The sequence below is a fragment of the Panulirus ornatus genome, chromosome 7 (assembly GCF_036320965.1).
Source record: "Panulirus ornatus isolate Po-2019 chromosome 7, ASM3632096v1, whole genome shotgun sequence".
In the NCBI taxonomy this organism is placed as follows: domain Eukaryota; kingdom Metazoa; phylum Arthropoda; class Malacostraca; order Decapoda; family Palinuridae; genus Panulirus; species Panulirus ornatus.
Window position 1 is genome coordinate 49,154,702 of NC_092230.1, and position 27,123 is coordinate 49,181,824.

General features: G+C 38.6%; 1 protein-coding gene across 1 annotated transcript; it reads left to right on the top strand.

Annotated features, from left to right (window-relative positions):
- Positions 1–26,433, top strand: l(2)09851 (WD repeat-containing protein 1 l(2)09851). The gene is made up of 8 exons (XM_071663764.1): positions 1–255; positions 4,242–4,378; positions 7,651–7,791; positions 9,785–9,986; positions 12,680–12,851; positions 20,501–20,669; positions 23,691–23,858; positions 24,663–26,433. Exons 1-8 carry the CDS (start codon positions 105–107, stop codon positions 24,798–24,800), a joined length of 1,278 nt encoding a protein of 425 aa, XP_071519865.1. The 5' UTR covers positions 1–104; the 3' UTR covers positions 24,801–26,433.
- The last annotated feature ends 690 nt before the right edge of the window (positions 26,434–27,123 follow it).

Sequence of the window (27,123 nt, forward strand, 5' to 3'; positions counted from 1 at the left end):
CAACAAACCCCAGTGCGGGTTGTGTGTGTGAGTACGACCACACCCCCACACGTGCTCACAACAACACCACACTGAGGGACAGCCACCATAAAGTGAAAATTGCTATGGAAGGTGAGGAAAACAAGGTAATGGAGGACGAAGTGATGGAGGAGGACGAGAAGGAGGAAGAGGAGGAGGAAGGTGGTCAACAAGGCAACATGCTCGGGCTGGAGTGTGACTTCTCAGCATATAAACTCTTCCATGAGGGTAATGCAGGTAAGCTCAGAATCACTGACGCTGGCAGCATAGGGTCAGCTGGGTATTTATCGGGTATGTATGGTACTGTAGCTGGCGAGTCCAGTTTAGGGATACATGGAAACTAATTATTTCCCTTGTGCTACACAATGAGATAAGCTGCCAAAGTTCAATACTTTACATGCAGGACAGGTACAACTCCCACATCTGAAAGTAATGCATGTAAAGGATAATTTTGTATAGTTTAATTTCAGTGAAGACACGCATATTGTGTACGATAGAATTTAATGGAATTTGTACGAGTGGATTTCATGTAAGGTGACGAGTTTATATAGAGCTCCATCAATTTCAAATTCTGCTAGAGTTGGCAGGGCTTTGAAGTGAAGGGAAGTTGTGGAGTAAAGACAACACAAAGTAATAGCTGAAAGTGTAACTAATACATTCGCAACACTTTTTTCCAAATCTAGTGAATAGTATGCGAACAAAAGGGACTCCCGTGACATCTCGTCATTTTCTGAATATTTTCCCACTGTGCTGAAGGTGATTAGAAAAGTCACCATTCCACAGACAGGTGAAGAATACAGTCACCTGACAATTGTTCAGATTCTTTTGAGTTTTATAGGTTTGTAAACTAAAATGCCAAGTGTTGAAGCCACAGCATAGAAATAACTTGCCTTAATGGTCAAGAAATGCCTAATTTTCTTTATTAATGTTGCAGTCCATTGAATGCTGCCAGTTATTATAATGTTTGGCTCCAACTGAACTCAAGTTTTGCAAGTATGTTGGATGAGTTCAAATGTCTGTAAAGATATGTGACTTGAATTAATGCTGATAAGATCTTTCCAGTACAGGGTCAGTTTCGTTGATCTCTATGGACATGTGAACTCACTCTTTACCATCTGAACAAAGTGATTCATGCACAGTTAAGTGGAGTACATGTTTTGCTAACAGAGAAATATCATTAGTGACAACCACAAGACATCTTTAGTATTAAAATGGGTATATTGTATATTTATATAATTATTGGTATTTTCCATTAGTTATTTATTATCTAACCCCATGTTTTCCTTCTCCCTCATAGCCCTACTAGTGAAACGTTATTTGAATGCTCTGAAGGTAAAGAACGATACTGTTACACTCTTATATCATTCTGTATATAATAACATTATTTTCAAGAGTAGAACACATAATAAACCTAGAAAAGTTGCATCTACCTTCTGAATTTTACCTTGTATACTTAAATTAATTAGATTGGAAGAATTATTTAGACTGGAGGAATGGTATTTAGAGCAATAGATTTTATCCTGTTATAGATAATGAGAGTAGTGAAGATTGCAATTTTCTGGAAAAGAGTTTGGTAAAATAAGAGAAACTCTCCTAGAAATCATCAGGACCCATGAAAACCAAACCTGACTTCATATAGCAACCGAAATTACCATGTTATTTGGAAGAAAGTTATATTGTTTGTGTAGTGTGTACTGTGCATATACTTCCTCCAGCCTTGTGCAACCAACATGGCAAAAGGAAGATGACAAATTTTCTGAAATATTTCAGTTAAAAGAATGAATAAGTTAAGTCACAGTCCCAAGGTGAAATGAGGTGACACTTTCATAAGTTTTGATGTATACTAGTTTTTCATTGACAGAAAGCAATGCACTTATTATGGTTGTTAAGTAATAAACTTGCAAATAAGGATATTATGAAATACTTTTATGGTAAGAGAGTGGTGTATGAATGGAATAGATTTACTGAGAACATGGTTAATGCAGACAACATACTTGAATTCAAGAGGTATGATAGTAGAGCGTTCAAGAGATGGGGCCCCACAAGTGTAAAGCTCCCTCCCCATGCAGTACAAATATATTTAGACTATGAGTTATAATCAGTTTATTTTTAAAGAGACATGCTCAGTGATTATAATTAAATATTCAATATGAGTCGTAATCAGTTATTTTAAAAGAATTTATTTTTTTTTTTTATTATACTTTGTCGCTGTCTCCCGCGTTTGCGAGGTAGCGCAAGGAAACAGACGAAAGAAATGGCCCAACCCCCCCATACACATGTATATACATACGTCCACACACGCAAATATACATACCTACACAGCTTTCCATGGTTTACCCCAGACGCCTCACATGCCATGATTCAATCCACTGACAGCACGTCAACCCCGGTATACCACATCGCTCCAATCCACTCTATTCCTTGCCCTCCTTTCACCCTCCTGCATGTTCAGGCCCCGATCACACAAAATCTTTTTCACTCCATCTTTCCACCTCCAATTTGGTCTCCCTCTTCTCCTTGTTCCCTCCACCTCTGACACATATATCCTCTTGGTCAATCTTTCCTCACTCATCCTCTCCATGTGCCCAAACCACTTTAAAACACCCTCTTCTGCTCTCTCAACCACGCTCTTTTTATTTCCACACATCTCTCTTACCCTTACGTTACTCACTCGATCAAACCACCTCACACCACACATTGTCCTCAAACATCTCATTTCCAGCACATCCATCCTCCTGCGCACAACTCTATCCATAGCCCACGCCTCGCAACCATACAACATTGTTGGAACCACTATTCCTTCAAACATACCCATTTTTGCTTTCCGAGATAATGTTCTCGACTTCCACACATTCTTTAAGGCCCCCAGGATTTTCGCCCCCTCCCCCACCCTATGATCCACTTCCGCTTCCATGGTTCCATCCGCTGCCAGATCCACTCCCAGATATCTAAAACACTTCACTTCCTCCAGTTTTTCTCCATTCAAACTCACCTCCCAATTGACTTGACCCTCAACCCTACTGTACCTAATAACCTTGCTCTTATTCACATTTACTCTTAACTTTCTTCTTCCACACACTTTTCCAAACTCAGTCACCAGCTTCTGCAGTTTCTCACATGAATCAGCCACCAGCGCTGTATCATCAGCGAACAACTGACTCACTTCCCAAGCTCTCTCATCCCCAACAGACTTCATACTTGCCCCTCTTTCCAAAACTCTTGCATTTACCTCCCTAACAACCCCATCCATAAACAAATTAAACAACCATGGAGACATCACACACCCCTGCCGCAAACCTACATTCACTGAGAACCAATCACTTTCCTCTCTTCCTACACGTACACATGCCTTACATCCTCGATAAAAACTTTTCACTGCTTCTAACAACTTTCCTCCCACACCATATATTCTTAATACCTTCCACAGAGCATCTCTATCAACTCTATCATATGCCTTCTCCAGATCCATAAATGCTACATACAAATCCATTTGCTTTTCTAAGTATTTCTCACATACATTCTTCAAAGCAAACACCTGATCCACACATCCTCTACCACTTCTGAAACCACACTGCTCTTCCCCAATCTGATGCTCTGTACATGCCTTCACCCTCTCAATCAATACCCTCCCATATAATTTACCAGGAATACTCAACAAACTTATACCTCTGTAATTTGAGCACTCATTCTTATCCCCTTTGCCTTTGTACAATGGCACTATGCACGCATTCCGCCAATCCTCAGGCACCTCACCATGAGTCATACATACATTAAATAACCTTACCAACCAGTCAACAATACAGTCACCCCCTTTTTTAAAAGAAACATTCTCAATAATTTCTTTTAAGTAGGATCAGTTCCTTAATCCTGTTGATAGCAAAGTCCTTGGTGTAGTTATCTGAGAACCAGCATTGTATGTAGCAATTAAAGTCCTTGATGTAGTTACCAAAGAGCCAGCACTATAGTATATCAAAGAAGTGGGTTCTCTGTGCTCTCTGAAACTGCATCACCCAGACCACAGCAGAGTGTTTGAGGTAGATTAATGTCTTAGGGTATTTTAGGGAAAATACTCTCAGAGAACTCCAAGAGATGCAAATGATTAATGTTGAGGAATAAAACTGAATGAAATTATTAATGTATTTCACACATGAATTAGATAAACATGAAGTGACGAACCATGTATATAGATCAGGATTCAAGCTAAGATCCAATATCTCATTTAGGTGCACCATGCCTGAGTTTTGACGTTGTACAGGACAGTCTTGGAGAAAACCGCAGTTGTGACACTCCTGTTACTTGCTACTTTGTGGCAGGGACGCAGGCAGCGCGCACTCATGTCAACAGTATTATTCTCATGAAGGTATTGTATAACTACCATAGTTTACTGCCCATGTTCCACCAGTCTTCTCTCATTCTTTTTTGGCTTTTTTCTTGTTACATTAGTTTTACTGGGTTAACGTTATGTGTGTGTTACTGGAAGTTGTGTGATTTTTGGAATCATGCTGCTTTAAGAGGAGAACTGGTTCATGCTGTTATCTTTCTCACAGGGCCTTAAAGTGGAGAGAAATTGCAGGGTAAACAAAAAATTATTAAGATGATTATTATAATAATGGTAATGATAATAATGATGATGATGATGATAATTTGGCTTAGCCAACTTTTGTTACCTTAGCGAAGTCTGACCTAATGTAGCCGAGCACCCTAGCAAATCCTAACCTAATCTAGTCTAGCCTAGTCATCCGTGCAAACCCTAACATAGACTAGCATAATATTCATAGCTTAGGATTAGTTAACTTATCCTAGGAATCATGATACCTTAAGGTTTGCTAACTTATTCTCTCCCATGAATCCTAGCAGCTTTAGGTTTGCTAACTAATACTAACATAGCAGATTTACTTTAGACTAGCATAGTATAGCACTGCTTTGCTTAGATGTGCCTTTAAACCGAAATTTTACAGGTTTACCAATATTTTAGTTTATTTTCTACATCAAAAGTTACTAGCAAAACTGTCTCATGGTATTGATGGGGTTGTACTTCTGTTGCGCTGCAAAAGGTAAATGAGGGAAAAGACTTGGCCATAATAGTCTCTTGTAACCTAAAAATTAAGTAAGCAGTGCACAGAAGCAGTGAAAACAGCAAACAGAATTCATGGATTCTAAGGTAGGGCCTTTGAAATTAAGTCTAAGAAAATTATTCCTACTCATTGCAATTCATTGATTCATCCATATCTCAAATACTGTGTTCACCCGACCTAAAAAAAAAAGGATAAACAGAATGGAGAAAGTGCAGTGTTGAGGTACCAAGGTGAATCCTGGGCTGAGAAGCAAATCCTGCGAGAGCAGATTAAATGACTGGAATCTATGTAGCTTAGAAAAGAGGTGAAGAGGTGATCTAATACAAGTATTGAAAATTATCAAAGACTTTGATAATTTTATACTACAAGCTACTTCAGAGTTGATTCATCTGATTTCAGTCATAGTAATGGATTAAAAAATGTGGGCAGATTTTTTTTACTACAAATGAGGACAAATGAGGTAAAGTACTTTTTCTTCAACAGGGTTAACATATGGAATGAAATGCAAATAAAGAGTGGTTGAAAGCAGCACTATAGATATGTTTAAGAATAGGCTCAAAAATATTTAGCTTCAAGTCCACAACTTACAAAGTTTGTGCCTCTTTGGTCGCAGTATCAGTTTGCAGGGTATTATCTGTGAATTATATGTATACCTTTTAACTTTTATCACACTAATCTATGATTTTCTGATATCTTCTACTATCATAAATAGCATTGAAAAGACCCAGTTGTCTGTTGCTGTTTTAATTCCTTTGTAGTATTGGAATGATTCCCACTTTTCACTAACTCCAAAACAACATATTATAGTGTCATCTTGTGAATCAGTGTATAAGTTGTCATACTTGAGTAGGAACAGAAATGAGGGGTATCAGAGTTTATTATATTTTGTAGTTTATGATAATTTTGCAGGCTTTACAGTATAACTGGAGATCATTAGTATACTCCTGAGGCTTAGATTAAGTTTGTAAGGTTCCTCTTCAACAGATGTTTTCATGTAGAGCCATTTGTTTACAAAGAGGCTTTTCTTATTTCCTTGTAGAGACATTGTAAGGGTCAGTAAGGAATGGTAGATGCTTTGGGGAAAGAAGAGAGAGAGAGAGAGAGAGAGAGAGAGAGAGAGAGAGAGAGAGAGAGAGAGAGAGAGAGAGAGAGAGAGAGAGAGAGAGAGAAACAAATTGTTTACTTTTTTTTAAATGGATGGCCATGTAGTTGTTACTGAATCATCCCCCAAACACTTTAGTTGTTGATATCATACATATCTCCAGGAGTCAAAGGTCCAGAAGTGGAATGTGGAGAATTTTGTGAAGAATATTCTGTGCAGGGATGTGGCTCACAGACAGATTAAGTAGTTTCCAGTGTCTTGTTTTCAAAATATCAAAATGTGTTTAAGGTATAAAGGTTTCTTCAGCTTTTTCACAATTCAAGTGGGGGAAATTATATGTCAGGGAGCAGAAAATGATAAAGTTGACATAAGGAAAGTACCTCATTAGGCCACAGAAATAGGAATGAATAGTATTTTCAAGATAGTGTTGAGCTTCACCGTGCCTACCAGACCCCCAAGTGGTTATGCAGAAATATCAATTTGCTGAAGAACAAGATTCTCGCATGGAAAGTAGATTATATCCTTTGAATGAGAGTAGTTTCACATTGTTAAGAAGGTTAATAAGTTTCTGAATTATGCTCTAGGGAAGTGAGAAACTTAAAAGTATCTGAGGTTACTGTACTGAATGTTTTAGTGAATATATGACTGAAGGCTTTCCACTTATAAAGCAGACTGTGTCTTGTGTTATTTGTCAAGTGACGTGTGTAGGGATTGCATTGTCTTTTGTCATCATCCATCTTTTATTGGTGATCACATTTTAACCTTCAACTTTACCTTGCATACAATGTGGGAACTCTGTATCTGACACTTATTAAACTTTATACTTTTGTCTAAACCTGGAGAATGATAACCTTGTAAAGTGAAGAATAGTAAACCTTTGGCTGTGAAGCTCTTTCACAGTAGTTTTTCAGCACCTTAAGAATAAATGGCATGATACGTATAACTGGTTTTATTTTCATGCTTCTTATATAGAGAGGTTTGACTTGGAACTTAACCTGGCTTATAAGTTGAAGGAACTTCCACCTTTACCCATGAAACTTTATACAGTAGCTCTCCAGCATCAAAAGAATTGAACGGTTTAAGATCCATAACTTCATCATTATTTTTATGTCACTTTAAAAAGGTATAATCTGTCTTCACTCTTGGTAATTTCCCTTTTCTGCAGGTGGCACAAGTGTTCCATGGAACACTCTTTTAGTATTAGACATTTCAAAGCTGTTACTGAAAGTTTTAATGGTTGAAAATTAGTGTACAGTTTGAAGAAACTGTGAGGCACATTCAGATATTTACGTTTATTGTTTTTACAAGATGTGGTCATGCATGTAATGAGATTGATATTTTTAACATTTGACATAACTGTGATGTACCTGAAAACAAAAAGATTTGACCAAAATACTGGATCAGAATAGTATGTGTTTTTTGTCCCATCATGAATTTAGAAGCTAAATGTTACAGATAAGAAACCTAAGGAAGATAAAGGATGACGAAAGTGATGATGACAGTGAACTGGAAGATGACGAGGATGAAGGAATGAAGAGTGAACCTAGAATTTCTTCAGCAGTCGTGAAACACAGTGGCTGTGTCAACAGAATAAGGGTTAGTAGACTAAACAAGGGAGGGACATGGAGATAGGGAATGGGGTTAGACATTTTGCTGGTGGAGTGGGAAAAAACATGCAGTGGCATCTCAGTGGGTGCTAATACAGCTTAAATCACCATTTTTCAAGAGTGAGGGTGCACTAGATGGTAAGATTACTTACATAAAGGAAAATGTGTGAATAGAAGGAGAGGGAAAAAGATATAGAAATAATTAAATGGTGCAGCTGTAAGCAAAATTTATATTTAGGAGATATTTAGAAATATGGTTGAGGAAATTGCTTTTAAGTATCAATCACTCATCTTTTTTGTTTGATTGATGGGCTTTAGGAGCTCCTTTTGTTGGACTGCTCATCATATGAACATTTGCATTACATTAGAATTGCTACCTAATTCCTTCTGATTAATCATTGCAGGTTGTTATCAAGTTGTGACTTTTTTCACACACAGCTGCTACTTGCACTTGCCAAGTAGTACTAGGAACAGATGAATAAAGGTTGCATTTGCTTACATCCATTTTTTAACTGTCATGTGCAGTGCACTGAAACTGCAGCTTCATATCCAACCAAGCCTTACAAACCTTTCTTTGGTTTTCCTTAGCCACCTCACATTCCTTAGTTCAGTCCATTGACAGCATGTCATCCCCTGTAAACCATATCATTCCAGTTCACTCTGTCCTGTATATACCTTTTACCTTCCTGTATGTCTAGGCCTGATCACAAAATCTTTTTCACATCATCCTTCCATCTGGGCTGTGGTTAATTGAAGCCTTTTAACTATGGAGCTTATGTTGCATGAGGTCTTTTTATTTGATCTAAAGCTATGTTGTGTACATGAAAGAGGGATTGTTTATTTATGGATCCATTTTTCAGAGACTTTCGATTGCGAAGACAGAATTGATAAGAGAAGGATGGTTGGATTGTAATTTGCCTCACAATAATTAGGCTTACTAGTATTGATGCTGTTTTGAGTTTATATGTTCATGATTTGTTGATGGCATTTAGTTATGTCTGCAGCTTTTGTCTGGAGAAGTTTGGGTCATATTTCTTTCTATGCCATTGTGCTACAAGACAGTCGGTCACCATTTAGAATAAGGCTTTCATGCATCAAGTTTTACAGAACAAATTCTGTTACTCACTTATGGTGGGATAGTGTATATATGACATGGTACAGTTTTAAAAATTGGTTAATATGATATTTACCTCAGTTGCCTTATGACGTTGAGTAGTGAGGAACAGCTTTTGCTCACTGTTCTACATCTCTGGAGTGGATGGAATAAAGTGAAGGGGAGACCAGGAAGGAAATGGAAGGTTAGAGTGAATGTGACTTTGGAGCTTCAGGCCTAAACATTTAAGAGGATGAGAGGCATGCATGAGATAGAATGAACTTGATCGATGAGAAATATGGAAGGCGAAACCAGAGTATACGAAGCAGTAGATTAGAATTGTGGTATAGTATATGGTACTTGGATTTGAATGGTAGGCACTGGTTTCTGTACATTATACCAAAAAACTATAGAGTGAGTGTATGCAATTGAGGCCATTGTTCATTTGTTCCTGATGTTACTTTGCTGAAGTCAGAAGGACAATTATGCATGAATAGAGTACTGTGTATTGATGTTTTCATTATTGTGACATGGGTTCATTCCTGTTTTATCAACTGATAGTAATCTTGGGTGTTACTGTGCTTCACCTGCTTGAGGATAGACAATGAGTGAAGTGCCTCCTTTGGCGAAGCCATAAGTCAGTTGATGAAAGAGAATATAGTCATGTTTAATAACTTATCCTTACAAAGCAGTTTATCCTTCCCTGCCACTGAGTTTAGTGTGGCCTTGGAGCTGCAGGATTCCCGGGATAAGGGAACTTGGGGCTATAGCCCAAGCATCCCTTTTTGTTAGTGCTCCTGGTGGTTTATGATAATGATAATGAAAATTTTGAGAAGCTATATTCTCTAAAAGTTTTAGTCTAACTTTTTAGAATTATTTTATTTCTTAGGCCACAGTTGTTAACAACGTTCATCTTGCTGCATCTTGGTCTGAGCTGGGTCAGGTCCACATTTGGAACATGAGCCGGATGATAGATTCAGTGAATGAAAACAGGGCTCACAGATGTTCACAGCAGGATGACCGACCACTGTTCTCCTTCAAGGGGCATCAAACAGAAGGCTTTGCTGTTGACTGGGCTCATACTATGCCAGGTAAATCTTTTAAAAATTTTTTTATTTTACAGTTGCATTTGGCTGGCATGAACCTGAATTGCAACGTTTAGCCTGTCTTTGCCAGACTTTTTTTAATATGTTTTCCTTTTATCACCTCTTTGTTACTTATCTTTTAGTTGGCGGTTTTTTGTATGTTTGTTTATTAGTATGTATAGGTTAGACTTATCAAATTTACTTTGTCTCACTTATGGACAGAGATATATGAAACAGTTACAGCCCTTGCTTGATGAAGAGTTTTGGAATGCTGTTTTTTTCAGTTAAATGAGAGGCAACTTGGAGTAAGATGGGAGAGAGATGTCATGCTTTATAAATCTTCTTGACCTTTATAACAGTGAGCATTACCTGAAAATGGAGTGGGAGAGATGGGTCAGTGGACTCTTTGTTTCTGAACTGTTAGAAAGTATTTGACACTGTGCACTAGAAGAAAAGCTGATGTAAAAGAAATCAGTTGCTGATATAAAAGAAATAGATTGTACTTAAAAGGTATGCCTCCTCCATCCATACTAAAACATATGTCAGCAGATGTTCATTCATGGGGATTCAGCTGCCATGCAGTAACTCACCCAGGTATAACTCATGGCACACAGTGGAGGTGGTTCCTTATGGCCAGCCACATATGTGCAAACCTTCTGACCATTTTTTGACTTCAGTCTGTGGTGTCTTCACTTACATATCTGGCCTACAGAGATCATGGATGGATACCATTGTCTTTAATTCTTGGTTTTCCATGACATAAAAAGCAACATTAACAAGAGTGCAACATGACTAGAGCTTGATAAGGAAGAGAATGTTAAAAATTTACGAGTTGAAAATGAAAAATTAAAATTTGATGTTCATCGTAAAAGAATCATATAAATTGTGGTGATAATGAGGACTTCCACTACTTAGAATGAAAAGCTGATAATGAGAATGCTCACTCTATGATAAGAGGCAAAGTTGATTATTGTCAAGTTGTATTGTGACAGAACAGGCTCCAAAAAGCAGCCAGTGAGAAGTCATAAACATCGTACTAGTAAAGTTTAGAGGATAACCAGGGGAGCCACAAGAAACAGTATTGGTCATTTTTCTCTTTATAATGATAATTATTTCATGTATTTATTGTATTTGATTGCCGTGTCCTGTATTAGTGAGTAAGCTCCTGGAAACAGATGGAGAAAGATCTATCCACTCACAGATACATATATGTACCTGCCTCAAAGGAAAACAGCTTGCCACTCTCTGTTCTAGCAAGGTAGTGCCAGGAAACACAAAGAAAGGCCACATCCACTCACATCTCTTCTTATCTGTCATGTGTAATGCACTGAAACCACAGCTCCCTATCCACATCCAGGCCCCACAGACCTTTCCATGGTTTACTCTAGACATTTCACATGCCCTGGTTCAGTCCATGGATGGCACAATGACTCCAGTATACCAAATTGTTCCAGTTCACTCTATTCTGTGCACACCTTTCACCCTCCTGCATGTTCAGGCCCTGATTGCTCAAAATCTTTTTCACTCCATCCTTCCACCTCCAATTTGGTCTTCTGCTTCTCGTTGTTCCCTTCACTTCTGACATATATTCTCTTTGTCAAAATTTCCTCTATCATTCTCTCCATATGTCCAAACTATTTCAACATACCCTCTTCTGCTTTGTCAAGCACACTCTTTATTACCACACATCTCTCTTACCCTTTCTTTTCTTACATGATTAAACCACCTCACACCACTTATTGTCCTCGAACATTTTGTTTTCAACTCATCCACCCTCCTTTGCACAATCATATCTATACTCCATACCTCACAACCATATTGTATTATTGGAACTACTATTCCCTCAAACATACCCATACTAGCTCTCCCAGATAACATTCTCTTTCCACACATTCTGCATCACTCCCAGAACCTTTGCCCCTTTCACAGACATGATAATAGTTATAGACAGAGTAATGAGTAGTTTAAGAATATTATTTGGTGTGGTAATGAGATCTACCACGAGAGACAGGAAACTGTTGATGGAAAATGTTTAGTATATACAGAAGCTAAATTGAATACTGCTGTATTTCATGGTCACCAACCAAACAAACAGAAGGAAACAAGTTAGAGGTAATTCGGAACCACTTATTGAGCAGTTTAGGAGATGGAATTTAGGAATTATCACAAGAGGTTGAAAGAACTTGAACTTTGCACACAAAAAAGAGGAGAAAGGTATGTGATAATCCCTGCATGGCAATATATTGAAGGGATGAAGTAAAATATTATAGATCTAAAAGCTTCTCACTAAGGAAGAAACCGAGATAATGTCAACGAGATTATCATGGCATATGCCCTAAAGATATTAAACAGAAGAAATACAAGAGCTGAAGAGATTTATTTTCCTACTAGTAGGTTAAAAGAATACTTGATACATGGTCGAAGTCAGTTCCATATGAAGCAAGGATTGGTAACTGTGGACTAGAGTGATGATAGAGAGAAACTACATTATTAGTCAAGCAGAATGTGTACAGTGTTACTTGTTAGTCTTGCCTTTTGGCATAATCTTATAATAGTTTGATAGATATGTAGGTACTCTTTCTCAAGTTCAAATAACAGCTTATTATTGTTGTTTTTTGAGAATATGATCACTTAATATAGGAAATTTTGTAACCAGCATTCTGAGATGTGTTGATAAAATTAACATTATTCTTATTTAGGGACACTTGCCACTGGGGATTGTGGGAAGAATATCCATGTTTGGAAGCCTAATGCTGGAGGTGTATGGGCAGTCAACACCACACCTTATGTGGCTCACACTGCCTCTGTTGAAGATATTCAGTGGTCACCAAGTGAGCCAAATGTTTTTGCATCCTGTTCAGTGGATAAGAGGTATGAAAAAGTTGTTTCTTCAGTTATTCCTTTTGCTAATACAGTGAAATGTCTTGAATCTGGCATTCTGTAGTTGGGGGAACTCCCAAACTTCAGAAAAGAAAGAATCTGACACAGTTTAACAGAATTTTTGGTACAGAAAAATGTCACTCTGCTGTCAGGTGCTGTGGTTTGGTTACTCCATGGTTAACCATTGTACATAGTGACTCATATTTGTATACATGAATACTCATATGTATACTTTTAGGTTATTTTTCATGTAATTTACTGCAAGATGTAATTAAACAATATAATTTTTTCATATTTGATCACCATTTCCGGCATTAGTGAGGTGCTAGGAAAAGACAAAGAAAGGCTGCATCTCCTTGCATCCATTCTCTAGCTGTTATGTGTAATGCATCAAAACCACAGCTTCTTAGCCACAACCAGGCCCCACAGACTCTCCATGGTTTACCCTGGGTACTTCACATGCCTTGGTTCAGTCCATTGACAGCATGTCATGTCATAATGCTTTCCCATGGTGCCAAATGTCCAGTGCATATGGACCAAATGATTACAGAATCTTGTGAAAGAGTAAGTGTTAATTACATATTTACTGGTCTTAATATCCCACAACATATATTTCAGCCTCAGATTCTAATTCAACGTGGAAATTAGCCCTTACATTAAGATTTAAATGCAAATCTATTAACCTCAAAAATACCAAAAATTGCAGTTGATAGTTCAGGGAATTATTTTTTTAGAAATGAAGAATGACAAAATGAAACACTTCCATACTTAAAATTATTATGGAAAATATCTCATGATGCTCTCCAAAGAGGACAGATACCCAACAGATGCGAACCAAATAATCACTGAATCTTTGTGAAAGAGGAACCATGAATTACTTATTTATATGCCTTAATATCCCCAAACATACATTTCAACCTCAGATACAAATTTCGCATGGAAAGTAGTTCATATACTGAAGTTTTCAGGCATATCTATTACCCTCACAAAAATACCAAAATTTGCAGGTAATAGTTCAGGGAAAATTTTAGCCCATAAACATTTTTGTTTTCAGATTTAAATAAGGTATAATAAAATGATTCTCTACTTGAATTTATCATGGAAAGTGTCTTAAAATGTTTTCCTAAGGTGACAGATGCCCAGTAAATTCTTACTGAATAATCACAGAATATTCTAAAAGAGTAACCATTAATTACTTATTTACTGGCCTAAATGTCAAATCAACATATATTTCAGCCCCTTGTTCGAATTAAGCATGGAAAATAGGTTTTATTTCATACTATTCGCCATTTCCCGCATTTGCGAGGTAGCGTTAAGAACAGAGGACTGGGCCTTAGAGGGAATATCCTCACCTGGCCCCCTTCTCTGTTCCTTCTTTTGGAAAATTAAAAAAAACGAGAGGGAAGAATTTCCAGCCACCTGCTCCCATCCCTTTTAGTCGCCTTCTACAACACGCAGGGAATACTTGGGAAGTATTCTTTCTCCCATATCCCCAGGGATAAGGGAGAAAATAGGTATTTATTTATTTATTTATTTTGCTTTGTTGCTGTCTCCCGCATTAGCGAGGTAGTGCAAGGAAACAGTGAAAGAATGGCCCAACCCACCCACATACACATGTATATACATGCATGTCCACACACGCAAATATACATACCTATACATCTCAATGTACACATATATATACACACACAGACATATACATATATACACATGTACATAATTCATACTGTCTGCCTTTATTTGTTCCCATCGCCACCCCGCCACACATGGAATAACAACCCCCTCCCCCCTCATGTGTGCGAGGTAGCGCTAGGAAAAGACACCAAAGGCCCCATTCGTTCACACTCAGTCTCTAGCTGTCATGTGATAATGCACAGAAACCACAGCTCCCTTTCCACATCCAGGCCCCATACAATTTTCCATGGTTTACCCCAGACACTTCACATGCCTTGGTTCAATCCATTGACAGCATGTCGACCCCGGTATACCACATCGTTCCAATTCACTTTCTTCCTTGCACGCCTTTCACCCTCCTGCATGTTTAGGCCCCGATCACTCAAAATCTTTTTCACTCCATCTTTCCACCTCCAATTTGGTCTCCCACTTCTCCTCGTTCCCTCCACCTCTGACACATATATCCTCTTTGTCAATCTTTCCTCACTCATTCTCTCCATGTGACCAAACCATTTCAAAACACCCTCTTCTGCTCTCTCAACCACACTTTTTATTTCCACACATCTCTCTTACCCTTACATTACTTACTCAATCAAACCACCTCACACCACATATTGTCCTCAAACATCTCATTTCCAGCACATCCACCCTCCTGCGCACAACTCTATCCATAGCCCACGCCTCGCAACCATACAACATTGTTGGAACCAATATTCCTTCAAACATACCCATTTTTGCTTTCCGAGATAATGTCCTCGACTTCCAAACATTCTTCAATGCTCCCAGAATTTTCGCCCCCTCCCCCACCTTATGATTCACTTCTGCTTCCATGGTTCCTTCCGCTGCCAGATCCACTCCCAGATATCTAAAACACTTTACTTCCTCCAGTTTTTCTCCATTCAAACTTACCTCCCAATTGACTTGACCCTCAACCCTGCTGTACTTAATAACCTTGCTCTTATTCACATTTACTCTTAACTTTCTTCTTTCACACACTTTACCAAACTCAGTCACCAGCTTCTGCAGTTTCTCACATGAATCAGCCACCAGCGTTGTATCATCAGCGAACAAGAACTGACTCACTTTCCAAGCTCTCTCATCCACAACAGACTTCAGACTTGCCCCTCTTTCCAAAACTCTTGCATTCACCTCCCTAACAACCCCATCCATAAACAAATTAAACAACCATGGAGACATCGCACACCCCTGCCGCAAACCTACATTCACTGAGAACCAATCACTTTCCTCTCTTCTTACACGTACACATGCCTTACATCCTCGATAAAAACTTTTCACTGCTACTAACAACTTGCCTCCCACACCATATATTCTTAATACCTTCCACAGAGCATCTCTATCAACTCTATCATATGCCTTCTCCAGATCCATAAATGCTACATACAAATCCATTTGTTTTTCTAAGTATTTCTCACATACATCTTCAAAGCAAACACCTGATCCACACATCCTCTACCACTTCTGAAACCACACTGCTCTTCCCCAATCTGATGCTCTGTACACTCTGTACATGCCTTCACCCTCTCAATCAATACCCTCCCATATAATTTACCAGGAATACTCAACAAACTTATACCTCTGTAATGTGAGCACTCACTCTTATCCCCTTTGCCTTTGTACAATGGCACTATGCAAGCTTTCCGCCAATCCTCAGGCACCTCCCCATGAATCATACATACATTAAATAACCTTACCAACCAGTCAACAATACAGTCACCCCCTTTTTTAATAAATTCCACTGCAATACCATCCAAACCTGCTGCCTTGCTGGCTTTCATCTTCCGTAAACCTTTTACTACCTCTTCTCTATTTACCAAATCATTTTCCCTAACCCTTTCACTTTGCGCACCACCTCGACCAAAACACCCTATATCTGCCACTCTATCATCAAACACATTCAACAGACCTTCAAAATACTCACTCCATCTCCTTCTCACATCACCACTACTTGTTATCACCTCCCCATTAGCTCCCTTCACTGAAGTTCCCATTTGCTCCCTTGTCTTACGCACTTTATTTACCTCCTTCCAAAACTTCTTTTTATTCTCCCTGAAATTTAATGATACTCTCACCCCAACTCTCATTTGCCCTCTTTTTCACCTCTTGCACCTTTCTCTTGACCTCCTGCCTCTTTCTTTTATACATCTCCCACTCATTTGCATTTTTTCCCTGCAAAAATCGTCCAAATGCCTCTCTCTTCTCTTTCACTGATAATCTTATTTCTTCATCCCACCACTCACTACCTTTTCTAATCAACCCACCTCCCATGCTTCTCATGCCACAAGCATCTTTTGCGCAAGCCATCACTGCTTCCCTAAATACATCCCATTCCTCCCCCACTCCCCTTACCTCCTTTGTTCTCACCTTTTTCCATTCTGTACTCAGTCTCACCTGGTACTTCCTCACACAAGTCTCCTTCCCAAGCTCACTTACTCTCACCACTCTCTTCACCCCAACATTCTCTCTTCTTTTCTGAAAACCCCCACAAATCTTCACCTTCGCCTCCACAAGATAATGATCAGACATCCCTCCAGTTGCACCTCTCAGCACATTAACATCCAAAAGTCTCTCTTTCGTGCATCTATCAATTAACTCGTAATCCAATAACGCTCTCTGGCCATCTCTCCTACGTACATACGTATACTTATTTTTTTTTTTTTTTTTTTTTGCTGTCTCCCGCGTTTGCGAGGTAGCGCAAGGAAACAGACGAAAGAAATGGCCCAACCCACCCCCATACACATGTATATACATACGTCCACACACGCAAATATACATACCTACACAGCTTTCCATGGTTTACCCCAGACGCTTCACATGCCTTGATTCAATCCACTGACAGCACATCAACCCCGGTATACCACATCGCTCCAATTCACTCTATTCCTTGCCCTCCTTTCACCCTCCTGCATGTTCAGGCCCCAATCACACAAAATCTTTTTCACTCCATCTTTCCACCTCCAATTTGGTCTCCCTCTTCTCCTCGTTCCCTCCACCTCCGACACATACATCCTCTTGGTCAATCTTTCCTCACTCATTCTCTCCATGTGCCCAAACCATTTCAAAACACCCTCTTCTGCTCTCTCAACCACGCTCTTTTTATTTCCACACATCTCTCTTACCCTTACGTTACTTACTCGATCAAACCACCTCACACCACACATTGTCCTCAAACACCTCATTTCCAGCACATCCATCCTCCTGCGCACAACTCTATCCATAGTCCACGCCTCGCAACCATACAACATTGTTGGAACCACTATTCCTTCAAACATACCCATTTTTGCTTTCTGAGATAATGTTCTCGACTTCCACACATTCTTCAAGGCTCCCAGAATTTTCGCCCCCTCCCCCACCCTGTGATCCACTTCCGCTTCCATGGTTCCATCTGCTGCCAGATCCACTCCCAGATATCTAAAACACTTCACTTCCTCCAGTTTTTCTCCATTCAAACTCACCTCCCAATTGACTTGACCCTCAACCCTACTGTACCTAATAACCTTGCTCTTATTCACATTTACTCTTAACTTTCTTCTTTCACACACTTTACCAAACTCAGTCACCAGCTTCTGCAGTTTCTCACATGAATCAGCCACCAGCGCTGTATCATCAGCGAACAACAACTGACTCACTTCCCAAGCTTTCTCATCCCCAACAGACTTCATACTTTCCCCTCTTTCCGAAACTCTTGCATTCACCTCCCTAACAACCCCATCCATAAACAAATTAAACAACCATGGAGACATCACACACCCCTGCCGCAAACCTACATTCACTGAGAACCAATCACTTTCCTCTCTTCCTACACGTACACATGCCTTACATCCTCGATAAAAACTTTTCACTGCTTCTAACAACTTGCCTCCCACACCATATATTCTTAATACCTTCCACAGAGCATCTCTATCAACTCTATCATATGCCTTCTCCAGATCCATAAATGCTACATACAAATCCATTTGCTTTTCTAAGTATTTCTCACATACATTCTTCAAAACAAACACCTGATCCACACATCCTCTACCACTTCTGAAACCACACTGCTCTTCCCCAATCTGATGCTCTGTACATGCCTTCACCCTCTCAATCAATACCCTCCCATATAATTTACCAGGAATACTCAACAAACTTATACCTCTGTAATTTGAGCACTCACTCTTATCCCCTTTGCCTTTGTACAATGGCACTATGCACGCATTCCGCCAATCCTCAGGCACCTCACCATGAGTCATACATACATTAAATAACCTTACCAACCAGTCAACAATACAGTCACCCCCTTTTTTAATAAATTCCACTGCAATACCATCCATATCTCGCTTTTTAAACCAGGTATTCCCAATCACCAGTCCTTTTTCAGCACATAAATCTACAAGCTCTTCACCATTTCCATTTACAACACTGAACACTCCATGTATACCAATTATTCCCTCAACTGCCACATTACTCACCTTTGCATTCAAATCACCCATCACTATAACCCGGTCTTGTGCATCAAAACCACTAACACACTTATTCAGCTGCTCCCAAAACACTTGCCTCTCATGATCTTTCTTCTCATGCCCAGGTGCATATGCACCAATACCTGAGTGGATGCTGACACAGTTTACTCAAAAGAAAAGATCCTTGCAACATCAAAGATATTTTTATTTTTCAAATTTGTCTCATTTCAAGTCTTACATGTAGCAAGTTTATTTAGTATATCCTAATTCATAAATGTCTCAAGTATGGAAAAAAAAAAATTGCCACAATGTGCTCTTGTATTAAGAGATATTGGAAATTGTGGAAACAAGATCACACTCAGGTAAATGCTAGCTTTTTATGTATATTTTGTAACTATTGAAGACAGAAGAAACTTTTTTCCCAGCAAGGTAGCATCTGTAACTGAGCTTTCAAAGATGAATCCTTGCTTTTTTCCTTTTCATCTTTCCTTCAGAAAGTGTTGATAAGAGAGGGAAGATTTTGTGGCCCCATATTCCCACCTCTCTCAGTTGCCTTACGTCGTGAAGGAGATTTCTTTGGATAGCATTATTTCTTCCCATCTCTAGTGATGTATAAGACCTCCATTTAAACACTATCAGTTTTCAGACATTTTGTATGATAATTCTATGGGTTTCAGTGTAATATCATACTTTTTATGCACTGTAATATCACTGGGAACTAGGGAGTACATAAATCTATTTGTTAGTTTGATGCTGTTTAATGGAAGTGGGCCACTTTTTCAGTTTTGTAACTTTATTTCCATGGGTTTTAGATTGTTTGATTTTTTAAACATTTATGACAATAAAAGCGAATATTTGAAAAATATAGCTGTACTTTAAATACTTCCAAGTAACTCCAGCATTTTGTAGAAGGCAACAAAGAAGGATGGAAGCAGGGAGCTGGAAATACTGTGCCCTCTTGTATTAACTTTCCAAAAGAAGGAATAAAGGAAGGGGCTGATAAATTTTTTTTTTGCCTCAGCAACCATGTATGAAAGAAAATAGAGATTCAGAATAAACAGTTCTGTTTGATTATCATCTAGATTTGCCTTCCATAAACCTTTAAGATATCTTAAGAAAACCATGAAAATTTTTAGATGCAAGATATAAGGGTCTTTATACTCTTAGGGTAAAAAGCAAGTACTCTTTGATACATTCACAAAGATGTGTCTTTTCAGAATATACTAGCCTTCACTTTTCAGATTAAGCCCACAAGAGTATATGGCAGATATCACAGAAATCTTGGGAATAGTTTCCAAGTGCAGACATTAAGCAAATAGATATGTACATAACTAGAAGGGATACATCAGGTTGTGATATGTTAATTAACTGATGATAAGTTTTGAAGTTTATATCAGTGAAGGTTTTGTAGATAACTTTAAAGAATATGGTTGGCCATTTAAAAGACCTCAGGTTTACCAGTGCTTTCACTCTTATCTTAGTAATGAAACTACTCCTTGGATCTTTCAGTGTCAGAATATGGGATATCAGGGCAAGTCCCAGCAAGGCATGCATGTTAACACTGCCAAATGCACATGATTCAGATGTTAATGTGATCCACTGGAACCACAATGAACCTTTCATAGTCTCTGGTGGTGATGATGGGAAAGTTCAAATTTGGGATCTACGAGAGTTACAGGTGAGTTGGTGTTTGGTAAGGGTATAAGGTGCACTGGATGACACAAGACTTAGTATTTTTAGCTTGAAAGTGTAAAGTGCATTTTGGTCTTTCCTTTCAAGCTATCAGCTGCATAGGGAAGAGTATATTAAGACCTATCTTTTCAAGACATAAAACCAAAAACTTCTGGCACGTGCTGTTGAGCTTTCTTTCAGTTTGCCAGACCCAGGCAGTAATTCAGTATTTTCTTAATAACTTTAGAATATATGTAAGTGCATTTTGTCATTTCAGTATGTCTTATGCAGAATTACTATTTTACATTACTTTTAAAGCTTCGTGATACGGTAATGAATATGGTAGTTCAACATTGAGAAGGGTTGACGTCTAAAGAATCATCGTTCAGTTGTGTTTAAACCAAAACAGTGTGACCATTCCTCTGACAGGTGGCTGACTGCCATAAAACTTCGGTGGAAAGGGATATCTAAAGAAACTATCTGGTGCTGAGCAGAAGGTGAAACCATCTGTATACTGGGCTAGCTTATAAAGCTGAATCATGCCTTTGACACTTAAATCTTCCTCCCTATTGTTTGTCAGATTTAGTAAGGAACTACTTAAGATTAGGGAAGATGTTCCTGTCTTATTGGAGCAGTAGGCTTTTCATTGTCATTATTGGAAATTTTCTAATCAAGATGAATTAAAGAAATGCAGGCTTTTTGTAATTTGGAGTTAAGCCACAATTGATGTATTTCTGTTTATCTACATCATTAACAGATTTGTGCCTCTGAGCTATGCTCATGTGAATGTGTATCAGGAATGAAATAAAGATAATGGAATTTCTGAAATTTATAATGGAAACATGAAAACCATTAGGTTGACTTCGAAGTTGCTTAAGTGAACACACTTTGTAATGTTCATGCATTGTGCAAGGCATATTTGCATAGGTTGAGTGTCAAAAATCAGGTTTTACATGTGGCATTGTTTTTATTATTACAGATTTGAATTACGGTATGAACAAAAGGAAACGAGTGAGACTCATTAAGAGAGATAGGGAGAAATTGTGTTTTGGACCATTGAATTTAACTAGGTTACTGCTTCCCCATTCTGAGATGTTGCATAAGTGCAAATAAGATAGGAATATGTATGTAATGAGGAAGGGGATGAGTATTAGGAGGAAGAGGAAGGGCAATGTGAGATGAAGTGTGTAAAGAGGAATCATCAGTAAAAGTAAAGAGAGTTGAAAGTTGAAGATAGAAAATTGATGGAAAAAGGAAAGAGAGTAGGATATAAGATAGAACCTTTGTTGATAGGATAAGAGGGAAAGTTTGCTCTGTTAGTAGTCACTGTTATGGAGAGGAAGCTGTGAATAAACCCCTCAACTCCTTAAAATGTATGTAAATGTTATGACCAGCTATTTCAACTAAGTTTTATTGGTTGCCTCCTTTTGCCATCAGTTAAATTCAAAGGCACACATGTATGATGCTAAAAGAACATTTCAAATAAAGTCAGAAAAGACAGTATTTAATCAGTTTGATTTGAATACAAGCATGGATTGAACAATAACGCAACTGACAGTGGAATGATTAAAGCAACAGACCAGTTCAAAGGCAAGTTAGCATTGGGGCCATATATATTACCAGCTATTTTCCGAAAATGACAAAGATGTCAACAGCTTGGCCACTGTTGCTGTTGAAACAGTGCTTAGATGATAGTAGTAAAGTGGGAGCTTCCTAAATGATGACCATTCCACTTGTGCATAAGGAGAATCTAAGCTTAGGGAACAGTATAGACATCTAAATCTGCAATTAAAGTCTTTAAGAAATTCATTAAAAAATATGAATTATAACTGTTGACAATATGACTACTAATGAAGGCCACCATGAATTTCTTTTAAGGGAAGTACATATGTACTCGGATGTTAGTTTGATATAAAACATACTTGAAAATTTTATGTGAGGAATGAGAATTGATAGTTTTTCTTTACTTCAAAGGCACTAGACAAGGTACAAATGATTATGTTTGGTAAATTAGGAAAACAAAAGAGATAAGCTATGGCGATGGATCCAGGAGTTTGTAATGTTGAAAAATTCAAAGTACAATATTAGCACATAGAACTGTTGCTTATGAAGAGGATATTTTATCAGTTGTACTCTAAGCTCCAATACCATGTGCAATGATGATCTGAGATATAGACAGCTCACCACTTGACAAAGAGATGGTCTCTTTAATTTGATATTTAAACTTCGTGGTACATTTGTCAAGTAGTTAAGCTTGTAATACATTTCTGTTTCACAGCATTTTACATCTATTCTACTTGTTATGCAACTCCATTCCTTTTTTTTCTTTACCTAGGTGTTGGGAAAAGAGGATTTCACATTCATACACGGGTTTGGACAAACATGCATTTTTATGAAAGCTTTTCCCATACTGTTTGTCTGAGTTCTTCCCCTTTCACTCGACTTCTTAGTGTTTCCCTGAGTTTTTCTCTTTTGCTTGGCTGGGTACTCATCACCATTCTTAAGAATCTAAATTTAACATGTAATTCTTCTTCCAGTTTAATATACACTGAAATTGCCTTTCTCTTTCAAGTATGTACCTAGCTGTTACTGATTTCAACAGCCTTTTCCTGTACACATTGTCAGAATGACTGTCCAATATGTTTTAACTCCTCTTCTGATTCAGGTATGGAAAAAGAAAATCATTTGCTGCCATAACTATGGTATTTTCCATTGTTTTTCATTTAGCACTCCGCTGCAGTCACCTTACCCAGATTATGCTTTATATATGAAAGAATCTTGATCCTTGCTTCCATTTACTTCAAACCACCCTTTATATGACTATTTTTCTCAGATTGTGATCACTCCTATCTGAAAGATCACATCAATTTCAAGAAAGGTGTTAGATCTTCAAGTAAACGTAATTTCCATCTCATTTTTGAATTGATGGATCTTAGATTAATCATAAGCAAGATAATATCTTACCAACCTATGACTAAGTTTGATTTCAGTGTGGTCACATTTATTGAGTTTCTGACTGATTATACAGAGTGGTAATGCAGTGGCAGTCTTAAAGCATCATGATGCTCCTGTAACCTCGGTAGAGTGGCACCCAAGTGATGCTTCTGTGTTAGCCAGTGGTGGTGAAGATAATCAGATCCTTCAGTGGGACCTGGCAGTGGAGCGAGACATAGACGTTGAGGCTGAGGAGGATCCTGTAAGTTACTTTTTTCCCCATGTATGCAGTGGAATGACACTTCTAGAATCTTTTTCGAAAACATTTTCATTTTAAACTTGTACACTAAAGTGGCAAAGATCCTCTTGATATTGTAGTGATTGGAGTGTTTTGCATTTCAAGCAAAATGATCATTTACTATGATATGAAAATCAGGTTTACTGTGATGATTCAATAATGATTCATTTTCATCTGACAGTAGGGCCAAGCTTGGTGATCTTTCTTCGCTTTGAGATATTCTAACATCTATTTTTATGTCACAAAGCCTAGATGCTCTGCTCTTCATATGCATTTGGAGCTGGAATTGTTAACATCAATTCAAAAATTGTAGCGACTTTTTACCATATCCCCTCTCCAAGCCGAGGCCTATACCAGTTTGCCCTTTCGAAGCCAGTTGAGTTTGAGGGAAATAAATCTAAGTAAGGTGTCACAACACCTTGAAACACTTTGATGACAGGTCCAGTTGCTGCTGCAGCTAAATGGGGGTATTAGCAGATACCAGTATAGGTTTAGGTCCAAGAACAGTATGCTGCTTTTGTGTTATCACTGATATTTTAACCACCTGTCTTTCAGGTTTTGACTGCAATTGTAAATATAATTGAATTGGATTATAATTGTGGGTTGCCTTCTATAACTGAACATAAAAATGTTGAAAAATAGCTTTTGTTTAACATGAAACCTTTTACGTGACAGTCTTGTGGGGTAGATGTTGCTCACCTTGCGTAATAATACACGCCACTGAGTATGATGCTCAACCAAATGTAATGATAGAATGTCTCCCACCAGAATGTGCCACAACAGCTGCTGTTTGTTCACAAGGGACAGGAAGAGATCAAGGAATTACACTGGCATCCACAGGTCCCAGGCCTTCTCCTATCTACAGCTCACTCTGGTTTCAACATATTCAAGACCATCAGCTGCTGAAAGTTAGGCTGGTGTTGATAACAGTCCACGCTTTATGTCATTGTCATGGTTCTTTATAAGTTTTGAACTTTTGTAGAAACTTCAGAAAAAAGTAAATGGAAAGTTATTTTAACATTTATATGTAACAGCTATAAATATGTTGGTAATAAAGACAGTTATTTAGTAATAAGACAGTTATTTAGTTGTTAATGAAACTTGAATGAAAAAGAAAGAGAATAGATGTTCTAGAAATAAGATGCATGAGGATGACATTTGGTGTGAGATAGGTTGATTATGTAGTAAAAGACATTATAAGGGAGATGTGGTAGTAAGTGCAGGATGGTTGAAGAAGCCAACCAAGTTGCAGTGAAATGGTTCAAACATATGGAAAGGGTGAGCAGAGAAAGACTTCCTAAAAGGCTCTGTGTATTGGAAGTGGAGGAAGCAAGAAGGGAGGAGACTGACAAGGTGGAAGGAGATGTAAAGGAGGCTTTGGGGTATTGTGGTTTGAACATTCTGGTAGATAAACTTTAGCAGTTTGGTAGATGGGGTACAGTATGTTTTCAGTAGGTTGAACCAGGGCACACAAAGCAGTCAATATGAACCATAGAGTAGCCTGCAAGGATACTTGAAGGCAGTCATTGACTTTAGGACGTTACTTATGGCAGCCAGAAATTAGATATGTGCAAATGAAGCCATTTTGTGTCTGTTACTGATGCTACCATGCCAAGATGGGAAAGGCAGGTGGGAAAAACTTCGCTGTGTTATCCTTGATGGAACACAGGTGTTAGGGCAAGATGAAATGGTAAGGTAGGACCTGCTGAGGTGGAACACATATTGCTCACTATCCTCCTATGAGTGCTATATCTAGTTCTATCATGTGTTTCTCTCTTGCCACATCACACAACTTAGGCATGCTATGCCACATGAGTCTAACAAAGATATGACATGCAACCCTCCCAAGAGTGTCACACTAACCTATGGCACACTACTATTATACATGTTAGATGTCAAAACCATCAGTTACACACTGTCCTATTACATGTACAGCCACCCACATATCATGCTTAACATATGTCACCAAGCCATTATGCAACCCTCCCACATGTCATAACCAACTGTGGCTTGCTACTCTACCACATCAGCCCCAACTGTGGCTTGCTACTCCACCACATCAACTTCAACTGTGGCTTCCAGCCACCCATATGGTATGCCCAGTTATGAAATGCTACAATCTCGTATGTCACACTCAATTAGAGCATGTAACAAATCACTTGTTACACCCAATGTGTATGCTGCCCTACCACATGTCACACCCAACTGACATGCTAACTTCCAAAATGTTTCTCACTCATCTGTGGCATGCTACCCACCTACATGTCACATGTAACTGTGGTATGCTACTTTCCCACGTCACCAGTCCACAAGGATCACATCCGTGGCATATTTCCCTCCCATATGTCACACCTGGCTTTGGCTTCTTAATCTCCTTGCTCCTGTACTTTCTTTAGGAAACATAAAATGTTAGATTTGTTGCTGGGAAAACATATGATGATGATCACAAGGCAGTATGGCCTGATGTCAATAAGAATTTACGTAGATGCTTCTCAGAAATGAGATGGTTTCTGTGAAAATAAAGTGATAAGGTGTCAGGGCAACTAGTCTTATTATCTGGCCTTAGTCCATGTGACAATCACAGTCACAGGCATCACCTTATGTGTCGCATCTAAATGTGGCATGCTACCCTTCCATATGTGTCGGACTGAACTGAAATGTTAATATTTCCCCAACTGTTGCAGGGAACAGTGGCATACTAACTTCCCATGTGTCGCACCCAGTTGTGGTATGGTACTCTGCCACTTTTGGCACAAAGTTGTGGCACAGTATCCTGCCACATGACACACCTAAGTATGGCATGCTACCTTTCCACATGTGTCACAACTTACTGTAACATGTTACTTCCCACATTCATCACTCTCACATGGGTTTTGTTACCTTTACTGGAATGTCACATCCAACTCTGGGCTGCTACTTGGTAACATGTCTCCCTCCCAAATGTGGAATGCTACTTTCACATGTATATCACAACCAGATGTAGTCTGCCACCATCTCATGTCATGCACTTCATACGGCTATGACATGTTACCCAGCACACGCTTGGCTCAAATGTGGCATGCTACCCTCCCATCTGTGTCATTCCAGACTGTGTCATATTGCCTTTCTATATTTTACACCTGACTATGACATTCTGCCTTTCCACATATCACACCCAGCTGTGGCATGCTATGCTCCTATGTATGTCACATAGAACTCTGGTGTGCTACATGAAATGCTTATTGCAAAG